Source organism: Tauraco erythrolophus, chromosome 7, assembly GCF_009769465.1.
Source record: "Tauraco erythrolophus isolate bTauEry1 chromosome 7, bTauEry1.pri, whole genome shotgun sequence".
NCBI lineage: Eukaryota > Metazoa > Chordata > Aves > Musophagiformes > Musophagidae > Tauraco > Tauraco erythrolophus.
In genome coordinates, this window is record NC_141471.1 from 41437208 (window position 1) to 41462835 (window position 25628).

At 37.9% G+C, this 25628-nt stretch overlaps 2 protein-coding genes across 2 annotated transcripts; one reads left to right on the forward strand and one right to left on the reverse strand.

The window, feature by feature from the left end:
* Nucleotides 1-270: 270 nt before the first annotated feature.
* On the forward strand, nt 271-17950 carry RAB5A (RAB5A, member RAS oncogene family). The gene is made up of 6 exons (XM_086614353.1): nt 271-309; nt 6471-6722; nt 10366-10517; nt 11502-11624; nt 13429-13522; nt 16482-17950. The coding sequence occupies exons 2-6, from the start codon at nt 6560-6562 to the stop codon at nt 16598-16600; spliced, it is 651 nt and encodes a 216-aa protein (XP_086470479.1). The 5' UTR covers nt 271-309; nt 6471-6559; the 3' UTR covers nt 16601-17950.
* PP2D1 (protein phosphatase 2C like domain containing 1) lies at nt 17947-24231 on the reverse strand. The gene is made up of 3 exons (XM_086614352.1): nt 24170-24231; nt 22872-23896; nt 17947-19402 (listed from the first exon to the last, which is right to left on the reverse strand). Exons 1-3 carry the CDS (start codon nt 24172-24174, stop codon nt 18150-18152), a joined length of 2283 nt encoding a protein of 760 aa, XP_086470478.1. The 5' UTR covers nt 24175-24231; the 3' UTR covers nt 17947-18149.
* Nucleotides 24232-25628: the final 1397 nt, after the last annotated feature.

The window sequence follows — 25628 nt, forward strand, 5'->3', positions numbered from 1 at the left end:
GTGGGAAACAAATAGGTCACGTGACGGGCGGTCGAACCGGAAGCGCATGCCGCGAGTGGGCCGGGACGTGGCGGCGGCGGAAGTACGTGTGCGTGTGTGTTTTGGTCAGGTCAGAGGCGGCGGCGGGCTGGGTGAGGCACGGCTGCGCCCCCGCCCCTCGCTCCCACCGAGGAGCCGCCTCCCCTCTTCCCCCTCCTCCTCCTTCCACCCTGCCCCGGCTCAGCCGCCAGCCCCGCCGGAGGGACAGACGCCGCCGCCCGGCTGCCCCGGCTCCCCCTCCCCCGCGCGCGGCCGCCGCGGCCCAGCCAGGTGAGGAGGCGGTGGCGGGGCGGGTGGGGCGGGCGGGGCGGGGGGCCGCCGGGCCTGCGCTCGCGGGGTGGTGGGGTCCCGGCGGCGAGGAGGAGGGAGGAGGAGGTGGGGGGGGGAGGTCTGTTGTTCGGGCTCCCGCTGGCGGCCGCTTACGCGGGCGCTGCCGCCAGGCCCTGCGGAGACAGTAGGCCGTGATGCGGGTTGCCGAGGTGGGCAGCCCGGCGTGCGGTGAGAGGCTGATCTGCTCCTTCCCGTCTCAAAATGGCGCCCCCGATTTTCCCACTTCCCCTTATTCCTGTGCCTGGAAGGGAGTCGCGGGGGAGGGGAGGTGGTGGTGGTGGTGGCGGCGGCGGCGGCGGCGGGGGTTGGAGGGGCTGGGCCCGAGACCGCGGCGAGAAGGAGAGAGCGGGGATCCTTTTCTACTTGGGAGCTCTCCTGCAGGGAGTTATTACTGCCTGGATCCAGCTACAAGAGCAGGGTTGTTCTCTTCGAGTTGCTTGTGAGATGTGGAAGGGAAGGTTGGGCGATGGGTCCCTCACTTTCCCTTTCTGTTGCGTCTGGAGGAGGGACGGTGAATAGGTGGGAAGTAAAATATTCAGACAACACGTCGCTATCTGGGGGATCACGACAGGCCTAGTATACTGGGTATGCTCTACATAAGACTTAATTGGAACTAGACATGAAAGTGGAGCATGATGGAACAAACTTATGCTCTAATGTTTTAAAGGAAAGATTAATTGTTTGAGAACTATCAAAATGTTCCAAACAATAGGGCTGTGAAAGGCTATTCTCTCAGAATTTTCCATGATTTTTTTTTTTTTACCTTATGCCTCTTTCAGAGCTTGGGGGTGGAAAAGAGAGGCTGAACAGCTAATTAAGCAGCTGAAATTAATCAGCTTCTTACACATAATGTTCAAGCCAAATATAAAGCATGGCATCTTTGTTGTTTCCACTTTGGTAGTGGCTTTTCAGAGTTGTAGCCAGGCTAGATTGCGTGTGTGTATCGTTCTGTAATAAGAAATGTCAGGAAAAAGGTAGATGTTGGCTGAAGTGAGGTGACTGGAGACAATGATAGTACAGTCACCATTACTTATGTTTCCTGTATGATAAACCAGTTTATCTGAAAGCAGTTGTTACTATACATCATTCATATGAGCTTATGAGATGGTTATTATCTTTAATTGGAAGGCTATGATTTTTTGCAGTGACTGTTGAGTCACTCGTTTAACTTACTGTCTCATTATGTTTCAATATAAACTGGCTTACATGTGACAAGCATTGTGGTAGTTCCGCGTATCATGCTCTTGAACACTGCAGTAAGATGCCACGCTAATTCTGCCAAACCTGGAAGGGAATAACAAAAAAACTTGGTTAATAAGAGTGTGAAATAAATAAAGCTTTTTAGATACCACTGTCTAAAACATTCAGGATAGTCCAGTATAAACAAAGTGGATAATGGTTGCAACCTCAGCATTATATGATCTGTCTCTGTTCATGAAGTGTGAAGAAGTTTATTAGAAATTACTACAATAGTAAGTGTGTTCATGGTAAAAAACACTGTGATTTGCTCTAAAATATAAGTGGTGGAACGTTCTCATTTTAAATTTATTGTGAATTTTTGGTGTGGTCTTTGATAACACACTTAATCACATTAATTGTAGGAACGGTGTTAGCTGTCTTAATCTCTTCAGTAGGCTGGCTTTTGTCACTAGTGTTATTTTGATACTTCTGAATTAGCTTTCTTGTAGTTTAAAATAGGCACTGATCTGAATGCTTACGTGACTGTGAATTATGCCATTAAATTGTGAGTTTGTAGTTATTGGCTAGGAGTATTGGTAGCTTGTCCACAGACTCAAACATAATAAAATTTGTCTAGTGATCTATTAAAATACGTGTGAGACTTCTCTCTCATAAATAAAACTCATTAACAGAGACTGTTTAGCAGCATGTAAGTTTCTCTTCTAGAGTGGTAAGAATACTCAGCATCTAGTAAATTACTTGGTAGGATTAACTGGAGTAGTTTCCTAGTAATATGCTCCAGACTGTGGTGTTCTGGCACTTCAGTATGGAGCTGCTGTCCCTTTGGGGGATATTCACTAGAAGAGTGAAAGTTCCAACATACCAGAAAGGACCCATGTTTTTGTAGTGCCCAAAGACAGCAAAATAGGCCTTGCTTTTTAATATATGATGAAGTTTTCACATTAAACTCTATAAAAATAAGAAAATCTCCGTTGTTTCTATCCATATGAAGCCATCTATCTAAGAAACTTTCATAGTTTTTTCCTCAGCAGATTTTTATATATGTAATTCACTTGCGTAACTTCCATGTGTGTCAGTTTAAAAATTTGGTTCATGCCAAACAGTTGTGTACTGGCTTTTGTGTAGATGAATGAATGATGTCTTACCAAGGTTTTCTTTCTTCACATGTTCCAAATATAATGATTACAAAATTTGCTAAGCATACAGAAATGGAGGGGAGGGATGTTAGTGGGTCTTTTCCTGGAAATTTTCACCAAAGCTAAGGGTAAAAAATAGGTGTGGCTGCTAAGCCCTTGAAGTAAGTGTTCAGAGTTGGCCTGAAAGTAATTTGTCAAAAAAAGACTTGAATTTGCACTGCGTGTGTGTAGGATGCCGAATGCAGTATTCCTCTCGCGTAGTGCTTTCTTTACGGTTCTCAAGGCTAGTATTTTACAGATGACTTAAGGAGCTGCAGAATGAATGTGACCTGAGGCTTGGAGCTTGCCTGGGGTCTGTAGCATTGAAATCTACTTTTAAGTCCTTGTGAAGCACTCTGTTGAGCACACAGATGTGAAAAGAACAGGCCAAAAACGTCTTGTAATGACTGTCAAACTGTAGTATTGTTTCTCTTCAGATTAAGAAAATCTTTTCCTCATTTTTAATGTTTATATGCTGCCATGTTGTGAACTTACTGAACAGTTTAAGTATCATCTGAAACTTCAAAATATGATGGTTTCTGTATACAGCCATAAAAAGTGTTAGTGACTTTAATGTATCAAAATCATCTGGATGTGCTCTACCAGGTTTTTAGTCTTGCATTGTTTTTTAATCTTGAGTTGTTAAAAAGCGGGTGTTATGACTGTAATAGGTTTTATTAATAAGCTATATTGATGTGACTGTTGAATGAATGATGCTTGCAGTATGTTTCTGGGACATGATGGCCTTCCTTTCAAATAGTTTGATCTCTATCAGCTTGACAGCTGACTGGTTTTGTACATAGCATCTGAGTGTCCAGAATGATTTCTGCTGAGGGTGGAGGGTTGTTATAAAGGTGTAAACTTTGAAGGTCTGTGATAACTATAGCTTCTGTAGCTTGTGCATCTATAAAGATTGAGTTAGGTGTTTTTCTTGACAACCCGTTTCATCCTTGGGTTCTGAAGGAGTTTTGCAATGGGTAGTGATTACTGTTTCATAAGTGACACTGAATAACTAAAAGCTGTAACTGGCCAGTCGAAACAATAGATGTTATGCAAGTTAAATCAGTCTTGCCTGTTTTTCTATATTTTTTTCTATATTTTTCTTTTCAATATGAGAAGCAGCAACTGAAAAAGTAGTCATAGTGAGCAACCAGTGTAGCGGGTTGATTTCCTCACTTTGTATCATCTAGAAGTCACTTGCTCCAAAGAGTACTAATTTGCATGATCGTTGGATGTAGTCCTTACGTTTTTCTAGACTCTACAGCATTAATAAAAACATGGGATGAATTAAGATTGAAAGGGTTTAAATTATTTCGTGGTCATCTAAACACTCTAGAATGCTACAGCAAACAGATGTATTTCATTTTAAACCAGAAATAATTATCTTCTTTTCTGAAGGAAAAGACAAACAAATGGCTAACAGTATTCTGAACTTACCTATGTTTTGGCTATGCCTTGCTGCTCTCTCTCTTATTATAATTAGGGAGAGATTAACTGTTGTCACTTTTTATCCAAATTGCTCCACAACTTCTGAAGGGTATTTCAGCAACATGTGTAGGGGCGGAAGAGTCTTGCCTGAGAATGAACAGACCAGCTGTGCATGAATTGTTTTATGCTGTAAGGATGAAAGGTCTGATATTTTTTAAATAACTGGAATCACTCCTGTATTCTAAAATACTCAACCAAAATTAATTTAATGAGTAAAAATTTTAGTATGTAATTATCATGGTACTTAATAATGATGATGGTGGGATATGCAGGGGCTTCTTTGCTTCATAGGAACACTCTTTCCCTGTGATACAATTTCAAATGTTAGTGAGAATATATATCTAAAATTTTGTGTTTATTAGATCATGTTATACAACTAAAATGAAAAAAAAATCTGTTGATTTGAGGGTATCATAGTAGTCTAACATGATACAATCTCAGGATAGACAGGGATGAATGCGGTATTGAAATATCCTACCTGGATAGGTATTTTGAGATTATTTTGAGAGTTATAGGAGAAGCAGCAACATGAGCAAAGAGGAGTGGCTTTAGGTTGTTGAAAATACTTTTTTCTAAGATGTAAATTCAAGTTCTGTTTACAGTGAGAAAAAATGTCTTTTTTTTCAACTGTTAGATCTCAGCATTATTTATTCACTATCTCATTTATTGCATGGAAATTAGTTTGTATAGGAGTGTCTCAGTGGACAATGGGATTTTGCTAGAGAAGATTCTTCAGGACTTGTGTTGAGTTTACAAAAATAAGAGTTAGGAAGGAGAACGAAGGCTTAGTGTCTAAGCTAGGTGTGTAGCAAACTGGAATGTTCAAGTGCCCAATGTATGTGTTAAGTGGTTTGAAATGGGAGGATGGCTGAGGACTACTACTGCTTGGTTTAAAATGTAGTTGCCTTACTATGAGGAAGAAAGAGCAAGAAGTCATTTGAAAGTAGTAGGTTTGTGTGCCATTTTGCAACATATGTATTAAAACTATTTTCTGCATTAGGAGAATGTGCTCTAAACTAACTTGCTTGAATCCTAGATGCTAGAAAAGCCATATCCCCACAAAGTGTGCACTATTCATGTAAATAATCAACTAGAGTAGGACAAATTTATAGACTATTTTTTGTTATGTTGGTTTGGGTTTTTTTTTTAGCAGAAATAGAAAAGCATATTTCTCTCACTAAGAGCTGAGTGACCATCACTTAGTTGTATTTCCTGTGGACTCACTTGGATTTTGTTTTGGGAACTGGGAGGAAAGAGAGTACAGAAAATTATGCCAGTCTTTCATACCGCAATGTCTAGCTGCAAAAAGATTTATCTCTACTCTTAAGTTCATAAAAGCATAAGTCTTAGGCTCAAAAGTGATACTAGCAGAGTCTAAAGGCTTCCCTGTCTACATGAATATATATTGTGATTTTTGTTTTAAGATGTTTGAAAGAAGAGTAGGTAGGCTAAGGAACACACTGTTCATACTTGTTCTTAACAGAGATCTCTGTTGTCAGTTTTGATCTGCTAGGACATGTGTTAGTATCGGAAATAGTAATTTGTTGTTGTACGATAGTTCTCTGGTGACTTTCACAAAGTGGTCTGGAATTCTTGCTGGTCAAGACAATCCATTTTTCTCCAAATGGAAGGCTTTTTATTTTTGCTTTTCAAAGTACCATTGTTAATTAGACAAGGTATTAATTATTTGTACGTCTAGATCTTCTGTACTTTTATTTAAGGAAATTGTGTTTGATATACATGATAGAAGTGAATTGATGATGTGTACTTGCAAAGAGCTTGATGTGATGGTTGAGTTTTCCCAGTTCGCTCCATTTTTTAGCATCCTTTAGCGGTACTGACTTCGGAATATTGCTTAGCAATAGCAAAATTCTGGAAAAAAAAAAATTGTGTCATTTTATGTTTTACCAGTAATGTGAAAGTCTGAATCTTTTGTGCTATACTTCAGTCTTGATATATTAAGAAATAAGAGTCTGAAGTCTTGCAAGAAGAAACGTAATTGGATTTTAATGGCCTAATTTGAAGCTTTAATAGGAAGACTAGACATTGAAGAAGATAACTGGTTCATTTGTCATAGATTTTGTCTGTAGTTGACAACAGTGATGGTAGCTGTAATCTGGACTATTGAATTAGGTAAATACTAGAACAGGTTATATGTAGTCCATGTTGCATTAGTGAATTAGTTTTTTCTTACTTGCTTTGTAAACCTAATACCACCCACTGTCTTTTCATAAACAGGTTGTTAACTGGCAGAAGCATCACTGAGATTTGAATCCTGGAACTTGCTTTCAAGAGCTTGAAACAAAGGACTTCTTTCTAATTTGGGCATGGCTAATCGAGGAGCAACAAGACCCAATGGGCCAAACACTGGAAATAAAATTTGCCAGTTCAAACTAGTACTTTTAGGAGAGTCTGCAGTTGGCAAATCAAGTTTGGTTCTTCGTTTTGTAAAAGGACAGTTTCATGAGTTTCAAGAAAGTACAATTGGAGGTGAGAAAGTTATCCTGTTAATTTGTTTCACATTGAGTTTGTTGTCCTTGCCCTTGACAACCTTGAATGTAATGGCACTTCTAGAATGGGTCATTGACAGCAAGGATCAAATCTGAGCCCTGTGTCTGTAATTGAGAACTGTAACTTTCTAAGCTAAAAGTTGTAGTTGGCACAAGGTTATAGTAAACATCCCTGTCAAGTGGAAACATGTGCTTGAGCTGCATAGTTTTGGAAACTGGGCTCGATGTTACATTTTGTTTGTGGGTGCATGTGTGACTATTTTAATTGTTCTGTATGCTTAATGCATGTAATAACTGCTTAATAAGAATTAAGAACTTAGTTTCTATGAAAACAAAGTGCTGCATCTTCCAAAAAGGTGGTGGTGTCATTTGTGCATCACAGTTTGCTTTTGATTTGGAAGAACTTGTTTCTGGATATATCTTCCTTTGTTGGTAATCACAGAATTTAATGTACTAATTTTTATATTTTGTGACTTCAAAGAAAACAGGTGCTGGCTACTAAAATGGAAAAAAAAAAAAATTCTGTTTGACTGCAAACAGATTTTTATGCCACTCCCACCCCGTGACAGACTTCTTCTGTTATATTGTATGTTGAAGTTGTTTGTGCCTTGAGCTGTATTCCTCCCTGAATAAATTCAAAGTTTTCCTAAAACTACCTAATGGCATACAGACTTAAACAAAATATGGATTTTATAGTTTAATAAGTATTCTCTAGTAGACCCCGTTGCTGTTTTCATGAATGAGTCTGTTTCATTGTAATGTTTGTGTGACGCCCTTTCAGTGGTCTGTATGTGTCTTTACACATGAAGAATTGTTGAAATGTAAAAACATCTACAAAGCTTAGAAAAATAAATACGAGGTGAATTTCATTGCATCATATTTTTGCCCTACTTGGTGTTGACAGATATACAAAATACATGTAACAGCTAAAAAGGAGAACCACCACTTTTTTTTCTCCTTACTACTGCTCATTTTTGGCTTTGTGCGTTTTATAATGGCTTTAGGGTAAGTGTTAGTGTGAAAGGTTTCTGTATTATTTCGTAGAGCTATGTGGTAGTATGGAGAACATTCTTAAATATCTATAGTGAATTAACTTTCCAATATCAACCTGATTTTAAAAAAACACTGTTAAAATTAAGTGAAAGTCATTGTTCAATTTCAGCTATCTCCAATTCATTTAACCTAGTTTGTTTTTTCTTGGTTTAGTGTCTGGGTAGAGCTAGGGATAGCCCAAACCCTCTTACACTGTTTAAAAATCTATACAAAGGTTAAAGAGCAGCTTAAGTTCAAGTTCAGATATATAGAGTTTAGTGTGATCTCTGTATTAACTTGTACCTCCTCTATATAAGACAGAAACAAGGAAATGCCATATAATACAACTGAGAGATATTAAATGTAGCAATGTTGGGATTCAGAAAAAGTTTTCTGCAGAGAAAGCTGTCTATCTCTGTAGCTTGTAGTTGCCTAAGGCATGATTTTCTTTGTATGCGGAAGGGCCTTTCAACAAAGAGAGGCTTATGTGCATTGTGAATCTGAATAAAAACATCTGAAAGTGCAGTCAAAGGCAGACATGTTGGAGGGTGGTGGTGTGTTTAATAACTAGCCTTTGCCACTTCAGACTAGTGTAGCAATGCCTGTTAGTTGCTTGAGACAAAAGTACGGCTGTAAGGATGATAGGCTTTCAGATAATTAACACAGCTGATTAATTGTCAATTTATTGTGGCTTTGCAAGACAGAAGAAAGTTGCCTTATTAGCAGAAACTAACTGGCATTTTCTACAAAAACAAGAGGATGTAACAGAATAAAACCCTTCTTTTAATTCTCTTCCTGAGTACATCTCTTTATTTATGGAGTGTAGGTACATTCTTCTGTTGAAAAGAATAATGCCTGTAAATACTTCAAATTCCATTTGTTTAACATCTTGTCTGCCTTGGAGAAATGTAATATTGAGCTGGTTCTGGGGAGGAAGCTCTTAGTCTGATGCAGGGCGAATGATTTTTTTTTTTACTCTGTATTTTGGTTGTGGGCTGCCAAGGGAGCTACCAAGAGGAGCCTGTTTTACCAGCACTTGGATATTTAGCATTTAGAGAGATTTATGGTGATTTCGCATTGGACCTTCAAAGCCTTTACCTTTTCCAACCTACTCATCTGTGATGGATGCTAATACCTCTGAAGCAGGAACACCTGACCTCTTAACTAGTCAACTTCTGTATGGTAGTTAGTGTCCTTTATAAAGCAAGATTGACTGCCTTTGGTTTACTGTAATAAGTTGAGTTGAAAGTTGCGGCAGTTTTGGAATGATTCATAGGCTGTGATGTCTTGGAGTATGTGGGACAGGGTAACATCCCAGGTATGCAAGGGTTATGGGTCAGTGCCTCTTGAGACATCTGATTTAAATCAAGCACAGTCTGTCAGTATGCTTAGTGAGTGATGAGAGTGCCCAGTTCAGCCAAGTAGGGGACTTCCCTCAGGGTTTCTTCAAGCAGAAGGTCTTAAATTTTTTGTGTTATTTGTTTGTGGAAGGAGCAAAAGCAAGCCAGTCCACAGTATTTCACCAAATGTCTGTCATGACTGGAAAAACAACTCCAAGCATTTATGCTAGATTGCTCAAACTCTCATCTAAATTATTGGAATTGTTGCATTTTCTGCTGCGAATATACTGTAACTGGGCAAACAACATGACTATAAAGCCGGTAATCAAGACAGCTAGACAGCTTGCCAGACCACTGTAATAGTTGTGTGCTTATTTTTAAACTTTGAAAGCTAAAGTAGAACAGATGACTGAGTTAAAATTCAAAGGGCTAAGAGAACTCAGTAGAAGAAAATCTTGCTTTTCAGTTGTTTTTTTTTTGTTTTGGTTTCTCCCCCCTGCCCCCCCCCCCCCCAAATGCTTGAGATTCTAGCTTAGTTTTGTAGTACAGATTTCTATGTTGTGTGGGTACTCACCTCCCTGGTTCTAATATGTACCTTGATCTGAATGGAAAATCTTTGCTAGGAGTAACTATTTGAAGATGTGGAATAAGTTACTTACTGTTTTCTATAATTAGCAGACCATTATTTATGGTAATGTATTCAGCCATAGTGGCAATAGATGCAAGTTTCCCAGCAACTGCAGGCTGTCAAAATTATATTGAAATTAATTCTTAGGATCACTTAGAAAGCCAAAATTATGACTGCTTTAAGAACAAGAACTTTTGAGAAGCGATTCTTTCTGGAGTTGTCAGGAGCTGAAAATCAAGGCTTTAAGATACTATTCAAGTAATGTAAATGTGTACCTGAATTCTTGGATTCTTTATTGTATGATGGGATGCTGTTACTGGTACTTTGTGTAAGAGAAGACTTGTGGTTTCTCAGATTCACTATTACCAAAAAAAAAAGGGAATCCTTTCCAGTTATTGCTTTCTTATGTCTTTAACTTGAAGAAAGACTGGGTGTTGAAATAACTGCTCTGTGTTAATCAGAGTTACAGTCTATCAGCTAATCCTTGCTTCAAACCTGCTATATTTTAATAATAGGCTAGAATTGTTTAAGGAAATTGTTTTTGCATCTCTGTGAGCGTAATTTTGTATGAATATAGAGATACAAGCAGACTTCTGGTTTCAGCACCTCTGTCTCTTTTGTAGCTGCTTTTCTAACCCAGACTGTATGTCTTGATGATACAACGGTAAAATTTGAAATTTGGGATACAGCTGGGCAAGAGCGGTACCACAGTTTAGCACCCATGTACTACAGAGGAGCACAAGCAGCTATAGTGGTATACGACATTACAAATGAGGTAAGTACTGTATTAGGGAAGCACAAGGGGGATTTGTAAGTTTGCAGTCTTGCATTGATCTTTCCTTAATTTTTCTTGCTGAGTTGTGTGAATCAATTCATCATTTCATAGAGTTGTAGAATGATTTGTGTTGGAAGGGACCTTTAAAGGTCATATAGTCTAACTCCCCTGCCCTGTACAGAGACATCTCACTAGATCAGGTCGCTCATTTCATGCTGAACTATGTAATGTTAAATTGTGTGTGTAAACTTTTCTTGCCAAAAGACCATTTCTAGGGATTTTATTGTGATAAATAAAAGAGCAAGAAAGAAGGCAAATTCTGTTGTAGAAGTGTTTCAAACTAACTTTAAATCAGTTCACCAGAATTGAGCTGTTACTCTGACCACATTGCTGGTGGCTGTTTATTTCTGGTAGTGGAAGATATTATTTTAATCTGGTGTTATGGCAAGTTACAGGTAAGAATTGCAAAGGTAGCACAAGTCATTGAGACCAGAACATTAGGGTTATTTTTTTCTTTTTTACTTGACCTTAGATGAGATCAGCTTCACTTGTTTTTTGTAAAATGAGACTTAAAAACCAAAGCCCTCAAAAAACCCAGAAACTGTACTGTAATGAACAGTGTTCCGTATTTGGAAAGTGTTTTGAGACCATTTCAATATAGCTGTTCATAAACTTGATTCTTCTAGAAGAGAAATTGAAATTCCCATTTTCTCTCTAACCAGCTCTCTGTCCCTACTCTGTCTACATAAAGATCTTCCTATCTTTACTAACTTTTTCAGCATTATCCCAAATAAGCCCATTTGAGAACTAAGGTAGGAATGTTTCATTTTGAAAGCTCAGTTGACAAGTTGGAGTGTGCCTTTGGACAAAGGTAGCAGCCTCGCGTTGGCCTTTTGCTTGAAGTGTAGATAACAGAGATTGGGATGATAGGTGAGTACAAAAGGATGATAAAACTCAGTTGCATCATTTTGCAATCATTAACAGGAGTCCTTTGCCAGAGCGAAAAATTGGGTCAAAGAACTTCAGCGACAAGCAAGTCCTAACATTGTAATAGCTTTAGCAGGAAACAAAGCTGATCTAGCTAACAAAAGAGCTGTGGATTTTCAGGTACGTACATAACTTCTGTTTATAGAAATAGCATTTTGTTGGAATAAAAAGTAAATAAACCTGCAAGGGGCTTATATGCCTGCCCTAGCTAGTTGTTATAGAGGTCATGCTGTTAAATATAAACGTCAACTGAGACTAATGTAATTATGTACACTACTGAAAAATCTATTTCTATACAAGTGATACGTAGCAATAGACTTTTTTGAATAATTAAGTTTCTTTGAGGAATAACTGATTTGTTTGCATATCTTTAAGGCTAATTGAATTTCTGTTCTTTGTGACCTCTTCCTGTCTTCTCCCTGAAATTACCAATAACTAGAGTTTCAGTGGATGAGACAGTAGTAACTCTCGGTGCAAATCATTGTCTGACTTGTCAGCAGGAGAGTTTTGATTATGGTATGATATGCTTAACTTAGGCTATACTGTTGAAGCAGTGTTCAAATTTTAATGGTGCTTGTCGTGGCATTCTTTTTGGTTTAGTGAATGTGTCTGTGCTCTCACTGCTATAGTTTATCTTCTAGAAAGTCTAACCAAGTCATCAGAAAATAGCTTCCAAAGCAAATAAACTTACTGCAGGTGGTTCTCGTCCATTCATTATTGATTGAGTTTGAATTAAGATTTATTAGTCATTAGTTCTCCTACAGTTTTAATCTTTATATGGTGTCATTGTGTGAGATACTGCTGTGTATAGTAATGAATCCTTTTGTAATTGTAGGATTCAGAAGGTTAGCAGTTTTAGGTATTTTTCTGCTAGAATTCAACAACTCAGTTTTCTAATTTTATACATCCGTGTCAATTGTAACATAAAACTGTGTGACAGAAGACCTTTGTTTTGTGAGAAATTGTTATTTTCAAGAAAATTTCATACGTGTCTGCAGTCAAAAACTTAATTAAATTTAATCACCAAAGTAGGACTACCTTTATTATTTTTTGTACAATTACAATCTTAATATTTTTAAAATGTTGTTTTTTTGGCTAGTGTGAATTTATGGGCTCCTTGCAGGCTTGACAATCATTTCTCAATGCAAAGCACGTTTTAGATTTGTACGTATTTGTTAATGTGTTATTTCACATATAGTTACATAGATTGCAGCAGATGTCACTTGAATATAGAATGCTGTAAATTATTTTTTTCATCATAGGTATTCTAGAGTTTGGCTTTTTGCAGATTTCCTATTGAATGCCAAGGCAGTTACATAATCATAAGAAGCTGGGGATTCTCAGCTGAACTGGCTAACAGGAAGTGGCAAAAATGGAAAACTCTTTATAAACAGTGTATTTCAGGTCAAAATTCAGACTGAAAAGGGAGATAATGTGGCAAGATATTTAATACTGCTTATTTGTTTGACAATTGTGAATTTCTGTCAGGATAATGAAACTGTTCTGATCCATCTGTCTCAATGTTTGAAAGATTCAAGATAGTTCACACACTGCCCTCTTTCCAGGGTAGTACTAGACTTTCTGTCATCTGATGGCGCTTTCTGGAGCTTATTTGTTCTTGCTATCACAGCTAGTGTTCTGTCTTTTTAATAAATATTTTTATTACTTAGTTTTGCCTGAAATCTTTCCTTCTGGATATTTTTAAGATGAGTAAGGATTTTTAAGATTGCATTTTTAAATGTTTAGCTGCTTGATGGAAATTGTAACTTCTTCGTAGCTGATGAATAACACATTGCCACATAAGTGTTTAAACAACTTTCTTTCAAAATGGTGTAGAAATTGTTCCTTAGTAGCAGTAGAAGTACAATGTGTAATGATTGTGTGATTTATTTTTTTTAATGAAGTAATGCATTCTTATTTTAAGGAAGCACAGGCTTATGCAGATGACAACAGCTTATTGTTCATGGAGACATCCGCCAAAACATCTATGAACGTAAATGAAATATTCATGGCAATTGGTGAGTTTATGAACAAACTGAGAATTTAAGGGAATTTTTTTTCATTAGATTCATACCATCACAATCTTCCTCAAGATGTTTGTTTTTTCACCTAAGTTATTTCCGGCACTGAAGTTTCCTTAGGCTCTTTCATGTCCTTTTTGATGTTCAGGAGTCAGATAAACTTACTTAAAGCAGTTGCACAGGTCTTCTGTCAAGCACCAGAACGCTTGCATTAACTTGGAATAGCTAAGCTAGGTTACTTTTCTATTCTGTCAGCAAGTTCCATGTACCTGTTCTTATTCCATGATGAAAGCTTGTACTGCTTTAAGTTCAAGCAAAATTAAGCTTTAGTTCTTATACACAAAAAAACCACAGCTTTCCCTTGGTATAGGCAACCATAAAAAGCTTTACACAGCTTTTCTTAATTGTAAGATATACTTGGCATTTGTTAATCAAATTAGTATAAGAATGTAAGTGAAAGCGTATAAATGTGTGCTTTTTGATAGTATGTTGTTTGCAGCAGATTCCACACTGCCTGGGATAGGTGCAGAACCTTGAATAATATACCTCTTATGAGATAGTGGTAATTGAAGCTGGAAACATTTCAAAATAGGAGAACGATAATGGACCTGCTTAAAAAAAAGTCAGGTATTCATTTTAGTCTAAACAAAACACTTGCTAAATACACTTTTGTGTTAAAATTTTCTTTGAATTCCGAATGCAGCTCTCTGAAATCCGAAAGTTATGCCAAAGATGACAATGCATTCTTAAATTCAGCATCCAAGTATAAGTAAAGGACACTTCATGTGAAAAGTAAAGTTGCTAATGTATTTTTAGCCCTAACATAATCTTGAGGATTTCTGTGAAGATGCTGACATGTAATACTAAGTATAAATTAAGAAATTTTGTGAGTTCCGTTGATAGAAAATTGTATTTCGTTGGTAAAAAAAATTTTGAAAGTAGAGGAAAAAAGAAAGCACACATTTTTAGACAGGTCACCAACCTATTTAGTAATAACCTTAATCACAGTAGTGGCTCTGCTACTGGGGAGTAGTAATGACAATATATAATCTTATTAAATCTGTTTTGTATTTTGCATTACAGCAACCTCTCTAACCACTTCTTTTTGTGAAAAACAATATTGCTATCAAAGTTAAATGTTTCTAAAGAGCTCTTATCTTCTGCTTTCCAAGTCAGTAAAGCAGAAGGTACTTTGTGGTGTGGCTCAAACTTCCAGCAGATGCAAATTAAATTATTGTTGTACCAGCACTTTATAACAAGTACTTGCTTCATATTAACTATAAATACTTGAAGAGGGGGAAAAAAAACACATAACTATGAGTGGAAAGTACATTTTGCTCATAAACACTTGAGATAGGCCTGCATTTAATGATACAGAAATGCTCAGTTACACTGTTCTGGTGAAATTATTTTAAAATTAATTTGTTTAAAGATGCAGTTTGCATCTTGTCTTAAAAAAGAGAAGGAGAAATTAATCTCCAAAACCTGATATTTTTTTTAGTAATTTGTTATAGCAATGATAATTCTTACCTCTCCGTATTTTAATGAAGTATACAAAGTAAATTTGAGAAAATAATGCCTGATTGGTACCTGGGTATTTTGTCTGCAAGGTTGGCTGTCCATGTGAGTATTCTTTCACGTTGATGGGTGAAATTCAGCTTTGTCAGTGCATCAGAACAAGATCTCTGCAGTTATGTATCTGAAAGGAAATCTTGATGAGGATATAAGTATTGCATGGAACTTGGAATTGCCTTTTGCACAAGATGAATGCAGTTCTTCAGAAGTGGGGGAAGAGGAAAAATGAGAACATGGACAGAATTGAGGGATGGAAACTACAACTGCTTGTAAATTGGCTGCTTCAGAGCTCATTCAGAACTTCCAGTTTAAAAAAATCATGTTAATTTACAGTTCTAGAATGTATCTAGAATCCAAAACAACAGTGCTCTGAAGGCGTTTTTCTACTAGTGCTTTGTCCGTTTCTGCTGTCTGAGCAGCTCCCTACCATATGAATCTTGTGTTCTATGACAGAATCATAGAACAGCTCAAGTTGGAAGGGGCCTTAAAAGATCATCTGATTCAACCTTTTGTGGGAAAGGGAGCCTAGACGAGATTATCTAGCACCCTGAGATTATCTAGCACCACAACACGTCTTCTTGATGTGTACTGTGCTGATTTTCTGACTGTTACACTTGCATTCCCTTCCTTTTAGGAAAAGTTGATCTTCAGAAAGCTGGTCAAAGTAGTTGCCTTGAAGTCAAAGCACGCAGCCAAACTGTAGAACAGAGGTGTTTGTTGGGTCCTGGTAACACGGGCAAGACAGCTCCACTAGAACTTAGCAATTTTCTGATGGAGAGAAAGCTAGGAGGAGCCACTGCTCAGAAGGGTAGCATTTGTCGTCCTTATTTTTCATGTCAGGACCAAGGAGGTACTCTAGAGCTACAAGGACAACAAAGAAATTTTCACAGTCAATTGACTTGTAAGAGCCGGAGAGAAGAGACGGCTTGGAAAAAAGAGGAGAGACTTGATCTAGTGCTGAGGGTCGTTTTATATGTTGTTTGCAAATACTTATTGTGACTAGGTAGCTGTGTAGTAGTTTGACCCATCTCTTTCTGTGTTTTGTGCCTTTTCATTTTTTCTGTCTTTTAACACTGATACACTGATCTTAAAGGCTGTTCTGTGTAGGTGGATTCCCACAAGAGCCATAGTTTACTGGCGTAGCATACCTGTGCAGATAAGTTTTACTGCTCAAGTTACTAATGCGTTTCACTCTTGAAAACCCTAGATAACGTAGTTAATTATTAAGAAGTTAAGTGTCTTAACTCCAAATCAAATAAGATTTTACAGTGATTATATTGATATGCTTATGCAGTAATGAAGTGTTGACTGTTTGTGTACTCAGGTGATTTAATCTTAGTACAATCTCAGTTTTAACTCCTATTTTTTGTTGATTTTTTAGCAAAAAAATTACCCAAGAATGAACCACAGAATGCAGGAGCCAACTCTGCCAGAGGAAGAGGAGTAGACCTTACTGAACCCACGCAACAACCCAAGAGTCAATGTTGTAGTAGTAACTAAAACATCGATTGCTTTAAACTGTTCTGAATATTCTTCTGCTTCCTAACTGTTAATAACCATGGAATTGGAGTGCTTAACCTGGCCCAGTACAGCTTCCAAACAGCGAAGAGACTTACGATAATAGTCAAGTTCATGATACAGAGTTTTCTTTTGACCTAAAATTTTAACATGCATATATCCACCACTGGCTGTAATGTTTCAGCAGTAGAGGTGAGAGGGAAACGGAATAAACTTCCTTCAGTTGAAAGGTTTTAAAAATCACTTACTATTAGGGGTGTAGAACAACTACTTTCTGTGGACCAATTGGCCAGTTCCTGTAGCCTGAATACTGATTACTGTCATAATAAATAGAATTGGGACTTTTCATTATTTTCAATTGTGCTTTAAAGCCTTTTTAGAAACGGGATCTAAAAATGACTTAAACTTACTTACAATATTGATGCAACCAGTTGTTTCTGCAAGTATCTACCGTTTAGTTACACATTCCATAGTTTAATAATTTAATTACAAATAATACTTGCATTAACAATTTTAAGAACCCTGTGCTTGCAGGAAAATGGAGTTTTAGTTGGTACACTGTGTGTAAATTATATCAATCCACTGAGTTAGCTAAAAGAGTTAGTGATAAATCAAGTTTAACTTCATTTCTAATCTGTTCAGAGGGTACAGACCAGTAAATTCAACTTTGACTTAGGATTTTTTTTCCTCTACAAACTGTAAGAGCTCTTCAAGTAAAACCACAACAAACTTGGTGTCTGTGACTTCTTGTTTTTGATCATTGCTGGCCATTACAGTTTGTTTTTCCCCTAAGGAAAGAAATAGTGCACTAACTATTATGTACATCCAACTTGATTTTAAATTTGGATATTAATGTACTGTAAATAGGTACTCTGCATTGTAGTCTACATTTGTTTAATACTTTCTGTAATATTTAAGAGTTGCTTAAGGGTATACAGAATGTACAGTTACTTAAAGCTAACTTTTTTTCTCTCTAATCAAAGGGGGTTCTAAGTTCTTCCTTTATGGCTAGAACAGTAATAAATGATGCTCTTGTATCTGTAACATAAGTACTGCTGTCTGTCAGTAATGAACTTTGCAACTTTGTTTTCCAAAGTACATTTTATTTTGATCTGTCCAGTATATTGCACTAATTCTTTTAGTTATTTTCATTATATGAAATCTACCAAGTGTGTCAGAAGAGATGAATTAGTCTATTTAAATGTTGAACTGATAGCAGAAACTTACTTGTGCAGATTTTAAATTTGCAGTAATCTGGGCTTAGCAAGGAAAATGACAGTTCACCAGTGTTTAGTTTTATATTGAGGTGCTCAGGTTTGAATAAAGTGGTTTAAAAGAAAAAAAAAATTTTTTATTACTGTTTCTTATTCAGAGTTTCAGAAGGTCTGTTGCATTTGCACAGTTCCAGACAAGATGTCTGATTTACTATATAGGTCAGCATTTAAGGTGATTACAAGTAAATTCATGACACAGCTAAATATAAGCTTGTACTATATGTACTGTGGCACTCCGGTTATCCTATGATAAATTTTTAAATGTTGAGGTAATTGGGTATCTTATCACATCCATTTAGAAGAACAATCAAAATAGTAATATTATCTCTTGAACCTGCAGCTAATGCAGTCTTTACCAGTTGTGCACTAATGTAGCTTGCTGCGTTGTCGTAGAGTGTCTCAGAGGTGACTCTGCCTTTTCCCGTGGTATGTGATTTGCAGTTGGACGGGTCCATATTTGTGCCCTCTTCAGACTGGGGTGGTGGCTTAGAACGCACTAGTGATACAGTCTTTAGCAGTTCTTGACCAGCGTAACTTGCAAGTTTGTCACAAAATGTCTTGGAGTCCATGTTTTCAGCCAGTTGTGGACCTGAGTCATAATGGGATAAGTATGCTTTTGTATCTTTTGGGGGCTGTTTCGTGTCTTTAGACCCTATTGCCAGTACATTCTCTCGCAGCTGTTCATGGGTGCGACTCGGACTTGTCGCACAGAAAGTGTCAGCGTCTCTTTCTTCTTGCACTACAGTCTGTGGCTTTGGCTGAAAACTATTATATAGGTAAGCTTTTCTGTCCTCAAACTGTTTCGGCTCTTCAGAGCTACCTTGTGTGCTAAAATCAGACTGTTTTATCTCTCTGTTCTGTGAAATTACGTCTTTGTTACTGAAAAGAGACAGTTCTGTATCAGTTTGATTTTTGTGGTCATCAGTTTCCTTAGGAACTCCATCTTCACTTTGCAAATGGCTCCTCCTAGAACATTTTGGCTTATTTTGTTTCAAATTGCCTTTTGAGTCAGTGAGAGAAATGTCTTTATTCGAATACAGTGTCTCTGTTCCGTTTTGCAGGTCTTTAATAGCCTTTGAGTCATTTAAGTTGTCTTCAGTGAGGGGCATCAAATATTGACACTCACACGGAGAAGTTCCATTTTGTTGAACAGATTCATACATTCTCAAATAACGAGTGAACGTTGTTAGAGTCAGTGCGAGTACTTCGTTGAAATCCAAAACCTCCCAAAGCCCATTAGAAGCTAAAATAAGGAACTGACAGGTGTCATCAATAGGGACAGATATGGTATGAGGCACAGGTATGACAGATCTTTTCAGTACTGGATCTCCGTGATATCCAAGACCCCTTGTAGTTCTCAGGTACCCCTCTACTAATCCATCTGGTTCATTAGTGCTGATCTTTCCACCACTCTGAAGTATGCGTTTTCTCTCGCTTGTGTTGGAGGTGCTGTGCTCGTTTGAGAGGCAGTGACTCGTTCCGTTTTTACATAAGACTGCATGTGCATTACCTAAATTTGAAATAAGATCATTTGAATTACAGCATACTGAGGGTTTTTTTGTTTTGCTTTGTTTTTTTTAAGATACTGCAGTTACATTAACAGACTTTTGCTAAGGACTAGGAAAAAACCTGAAGTCATAGTTCCATTATCTACTGCTACTGGCAGCAATATGTCCATCAATGAATCTGGTTCTATTTTACAGCAATTTTTTTTTTTCCCCTCCTATTACTCAGCGGACTATTCCAGAACCTTATTCTTCTGACTGCAACTAAAGTCTTGCGAGTCTTAAGTGACATTTCATCCAGCTTAAAGTGCACTCTGATATAAATGTTGCACTTTGACTGTTTTTTAAGCAAGAGTGCATATTTTTCTCAAATACTTTTTTTTTTTTCCCCTAGGAGAGCATACTTTCAAAATACTATCGCTGAATGGACTCATTGAGACATTTCAGGTTCAGACTATTTTTAGCAGTATAGAATTTCTAATACCTGAAAATAATTTGGACATCGTGTAGAATTTACAGTTTACTAATATGATGCCTTAAATCTCTTCCTTGGTTAAGGGACCCAAGGAAGCAAGAGTTCTCAGTCATCATGAGAAGTCAAGGACTAACTTCTTTCCTTCAGTAGGAATAGATACCTTACCTTTCCCTCAACACTTGAAATCTGCAGGATGAGAATGAAAAGTGTTAGAAATTGCAACACTGCAGGTGACTAGTCTTTTCAAACTTAAATGCAGAGCATAAAGGAACGCAGCTCTGAAACAAAGTGATACATTGTTTGAGATCCTCTATAGCTACACTGAGAGAAGCCATTTTTTTTTTTGTGTTAGAGGAGGTAATTGGTCTGCTCCCATGTGTTGGCATAGGGGCAGAAGTGATGTCTTACAGAAGGAACTTGAGTGGGATGGTAGCTTTCCGGACACTAAGCTGCCTGCAGTGTGTTCTTTTATATCGTATTTTTAATACTCTCTGGTTAGACTAGGGCACAGATCTCTGAAAAGTGTTTATGAGTAGGTGCTGCTTATACAGTAGCTGTATTTCTTGGAAAGTATTGGCATTGTCTAGTGTAGGAGACAGCTAGGTTTAGTCTGTGAAGGCAGGTTTCTCTAGAAGGTGATTCAGAACATCAAACTGAAGGATACACCTTTTTTTATTGTTTATAGAATGTAGATACCTTAAGTTATGTTGTGTGAATGTTTCCTTTTGCTTGCTCCCTCCTCCTTCCTCTGATTACCATGGAGAGCTAGAAGATTGTCTAAAATTTCCTTTGAACCCTCTGAGTAAGACCACCAGCAACAAGGGGCATAATATAACCCATGTGGAACAATCTGACTGCAAGAAAGAGTAAGATCTAGTTGCCTTTGGATGCAAGTCTCTTGTCTGCAAACCAGACAGGGTGAAAGGATCAACAAAACCTAGCTGACCTATCCACGCGGGACGAAATGAAGACAGAGCTGGCCAATGGCATCATCTCCTGCTCCTCATATCTGACCATCCTCTTCAGTTGCTTGCCTGGTGCTGAAGGAACATGTCTATACTTGTGTAAGAACACATTCCTGGGGGGAAGATGAAGCTTGATGTTGTGCAAATCTTTTTCCTTGATGTGATACATTTGGTGGAAAATTAAGTGTATTAGATTAAATAAATGTGTGTTTAGAAGTGGTTCAAAAATGTGGACTTCAATAACAAAAGGCTTAAAGTATCTCTGATCAACTTCAGGCCTTAACTCATTACCAGAGCTTGAGTTTACAGTATCTTGTAATTTCAGCCAGCATAAAACCTCGTCTGAGAGGAATGGGTGGAGGCAGGTAACTAGAACCAGAAAACTTAGATTGGGTGAATTCTCTACCGAATTTTCTTACCTTCATCCTACCTCTCAAGCTCATTGTAATAAAAACGGGTTTCTTCCTCGATTAAGTTGAAAACAAATGCACTTGTTACCTCTTCAAACATTACAATCGTTATGTGAGTTACTCCTGTATTCTATTAAAGGTGTGGCTGCCTCTTCTGCAAGAATATCTGAGCTAGTGCTAAACTACCAATTTTCATACCAGCAACAGTAAAATTCTGGTAGCTGCCAAAATGCTTGTTGGAGGTGGAGAAAGTATGGCTGTAGCAACAAGTGCTGGGAGAATAGAGGAGAAAAAAGGGAGGGAATAGACCGCAGTTACTTATTTCACTGTCAGTGCATGTTCAAGTTGGTTTATAGTGTTCCTCAGACTGGCAGAGGATTGCATATCATTGTTAGGCAAAAAAAAAAATTTTTTTTTTTTTTATCTGGGATCAGTTACTGTAACTGTGGAATATGGCTTTCGTGTAGGTTTGGGTTTTTTGCCTCCTGAAGAAATTAAGTCTCTCAAATGGTTTTCCCTTTCCCTACTCATCTTTGATCCTCTTGACTAATTTCAGACAAGTTTCATATGAAGAAACATAAAGAAGTCTTACAAGTTTTGTGAATACACTTGTCTGAGGAGGAAAGAGTGCACCTGTTAATGGAAGGTTGGAGTGGTAGCGTATTCCTCACTAATGCTAGGGAGAGTGATAGTAAAGTATATAGTGCTGGGCATGTGCTTCGAGCAGAGACTGAAAGACACTAGAGAACATAACTGTAGACACAAATCCATTTGAAACTGTTCACCAAACAGCTTCTTTTACACAATTCTGCTTGTGTGCTTCTTTATGGGAAAGCAAGCATCTTGCTTGTAATCTTACTGCTGTATTATGTACACAAGATAATTAGTAACAAAGATCACCAGGTAGGAAGACATAATGAGTTGAGTTGCTAAGAAAAGCAAGAGCTTTGTCTAGCATTGCCTGCAGCAGGGCTGGGTGGAGAAGCATTAGGAATGCATGAGTGTTGCTGACTGTAATTAATAACTGATTTGCTACACTACAGGAAGGCAAAGCAAGGTTCTCCTTCATAAGGAAACAGGTCTGAGTAGATCTTCCGTAACAGCAGTAAATAACAGCTAATTCCTATTTCATAAATTAATAATTCAGATGATCCCTGCAGATCATGCTTTCAGTTTGCTAGTAGCTTGTCAATGCAACAAACAAATAAAAAGAATATCTTAAGCATGCTTCATTGATGCAAGGAATTTAATCAGATCTAAAATTGGAAGATTTATGATTATCTGACCTAAAAAAAAAATTGTCCTTACTACTCTTACAGAGGTTATGTGTGTATTAGGGAATGTTTCTTAACTGTGTCTTTTGTATTAGTAAATTGACTTTATTGCTCAATACTCAAATATCATATTGAAGGTACTTATCTAGTAAGCTTAATACTTACTGCCTGAGACCAATATCAGTTGCAAGGGAATTTATCCGATCTCCTTCACATTGTCAAGTTAAAGCAATTGCAGATTTTATCTTCAAATATATACTGCCACCAAATCTATAGATTAGCTTTTTTTTTTCTATTTTTATTGTGCAGAGGAAAAAAAAAAAAACCCACCTATTGTGGAATGTACATACCTATATTGGCGACATGCAGTAACCCAGCAACACCTTTGGCTGTCCTGGCTAATGGACTGTGTGTGTTGTTTTCAAAATGTTTTCCTCCTCCTTCCTCAGTGCCATCTGTCTCTTCACTAGGGATTCTTTCCACCAAACAGGTAACAGCTGAACAGCCACTCCAGCGAACTTTGGAAGCCTCATTCCTTCCCAGTCGTAAAAGTCTATCCATTCTCCAAAAGGACTTGGCATACGCTTTGTGAATCGATTTGTAAGTATTGGTCTTGTTGGTCTTGTCATTGCCTGGTTTGTTGGAGAAAATCTTCTCTTGTTCCCTGTAATCTGTCTTGATTACTGTGGCAAAAGAATCTAGAATTTGCTGTTCATCCTTACTCTTTTTGTAGGAGGAATCTATTTGGGCAAGCTGGTCAAGAAATAAAAGTGGAAGCTCTGCTGCAACTGTTTCTGCAGCTGTCACACCATGAGAGCCATCAACTAACCCCAGAAAACATGTATCTGACCTATTGCCATAGTTGTCGAGCACAATAAATCTGTCTTCCATGTCTCCCTGCCATGTGGAATTTTTATCTTGGCAAATTGATAGTGCTTTTATTAAAGAATTATTTACTTTCTTAAAAGTACTAGGATTGTTAATATTCGCAAGATCACAATATGATGTAGGAGTGTGATTATCCATAAGGAGTTCAAATGAATAATCAACCTTCTGCCTATATGTCTCAGAATATTTAGGAATCTTGGTCAATTTTGAAATTAGTTTCTGTCTCTGAGCTAGAAGTGTTTTTTTATCAGTCTTTCTTTGTGGGCTGTCAAAGCCCAGCAAAGTTAGGGCTTTGTGAGTTTTTTTGTGATAAAGAAGGTGAGATGGAAATATTGTTTGTTGACATGCGGAGCAAAAAATTGAAACGTGCTTGGAGTCTGCATTCTCAAGTGCAATTGCGACCTTCTCCAGCTGATCTTCCTCATCTCTGGAATGTTCAAAATCAGGTGGGTTTGTTTTGTCTTGTGACTTTTCCTCCCATGTCATTCTATAAAGGAGTTAAATATGTTAGGAGTTCTCATATTTCAGTACTTTGGTATTAGGTAACACCACATTTACCTAAGCCTTGTTCTCACTTTCATACAAACTCTGAATTGCATCATTGTGTACTAATGCATATGTGGTCAAGAAACTGGGAAACTCATGTGAGATTACATAAAAATTGTAACTAATAACTGCGTTAATCAGTTATACAGCAAATCCAAGGAGTGAAAATTTTGGAAATACAAAATTCATGGCACAATTTAGATTATTCTTGTACCTCATGAGGTCTCAGTCAGGTGTTTCTTGTGATTCAATGCGTAGCCCCATGCCTTCACACTGTTAGAACTGTAAATACGAAATAGTTTCTCATCAGCTATTCTGTATCTTCATTACTTTCCAGACATGGTACTGGAGTGTAAATCCTACTTGCGAAAAAACGAACAAACAAACAAAACAAGAAAAAACCTAAATCTCACACACATATAAAAACCAAACAACACCCCAACAAAAAGGCATCTTCAAGACAAAGATTCAAAAAATCTGCCAATCTTGCATGGGAGATACGAAACAGGGCCAGAAGCCTTGCTATATCTGTAATCAAATCTCACATTCATTGCCATCAATTTTAGTTGTGAGGCCTTGTGTCAACTGGAAAAAAAATATTTTATACCATTATATTTAGGCACACAGAAGACAAATTACATTTATGCAGACAATATTCTGTTGTTTTTCTTGCGTATGAGAACTAGATTTTGCAATGTTCGTGTTCCTTTAATGTAGGATGGATTTTTGAATATGTCCATTTCTAAGTCAGGAAAGCATAATGAAGAACAAAAGTGATGTCCAATGTGCCAAGCAGTGTTTGAGCTTGTAGGTCGGTGGGAAGGACCTGTGCTCCTTGAGTCATGAGACCTGTGAGCAGCAGCTGTCCCCTCTGCATTCTCCAGCTATCAGGGTGGAAGGAGAGACGTGCTTTCGAACGGAGTTCACGGAAAAGCAATGAGGCAGAAAATGTGAAATCGAGGCCAGGTGCTGCAAGGGCACAGGGTCTAATCAGCACAAGCCTCTCTGCCTGTTCTCCAGACAGAGCTAATCTCTTCCTTCTGTCCGCATGCGCCTCCTTTCTCCCACATCAGCTCCTTGCTCCAGTCTCTTCTTCCTTGTCAGTCCCAGTCTCTCTCTCCTCAGTCTTGTTCCTCGATGCTGTCTTACCTCCTGAGTTCTGAGACTCTTTGTCCTCCCACACACTTTATATTGAGTATCTACCTCCAAATACCGCTCCTACTGCTAGTGATGGGGATATGCACATATATATAAAGATACCTTCAGTCTTCTCCCGTTATTAGCAAAGGGAACACTGAATGCCAGGACAACATATGAGGTGGTCCTAGGTCTGGCACCTGCTGCTACAAACTCAAGACAGCTGTAGCGTAAGCCCCGGTGAGGCACTGCCTGGCAGAGGCTGGTGCAGAAGGGCTGCCTGAATTCAGCACCTACATGCTGACATGTTTTCACTCAGCACCAGCAAACTGATGCTTCTTTTGAAATATTGTGACTTGCTCTGATTTGGGTAAATTTGCAAGAATGACAAAAGGTGCACCACCAATGCTATCTCAGCCAAATTTCCAAGCCCTAGTTTAAATCCTGACAATCTTGGATCTTTATATATATTTAATTCTATAAAATACTAGAATTATTTTTCAAATCCTATTCTCAGAAACAGCTAAACCATACTA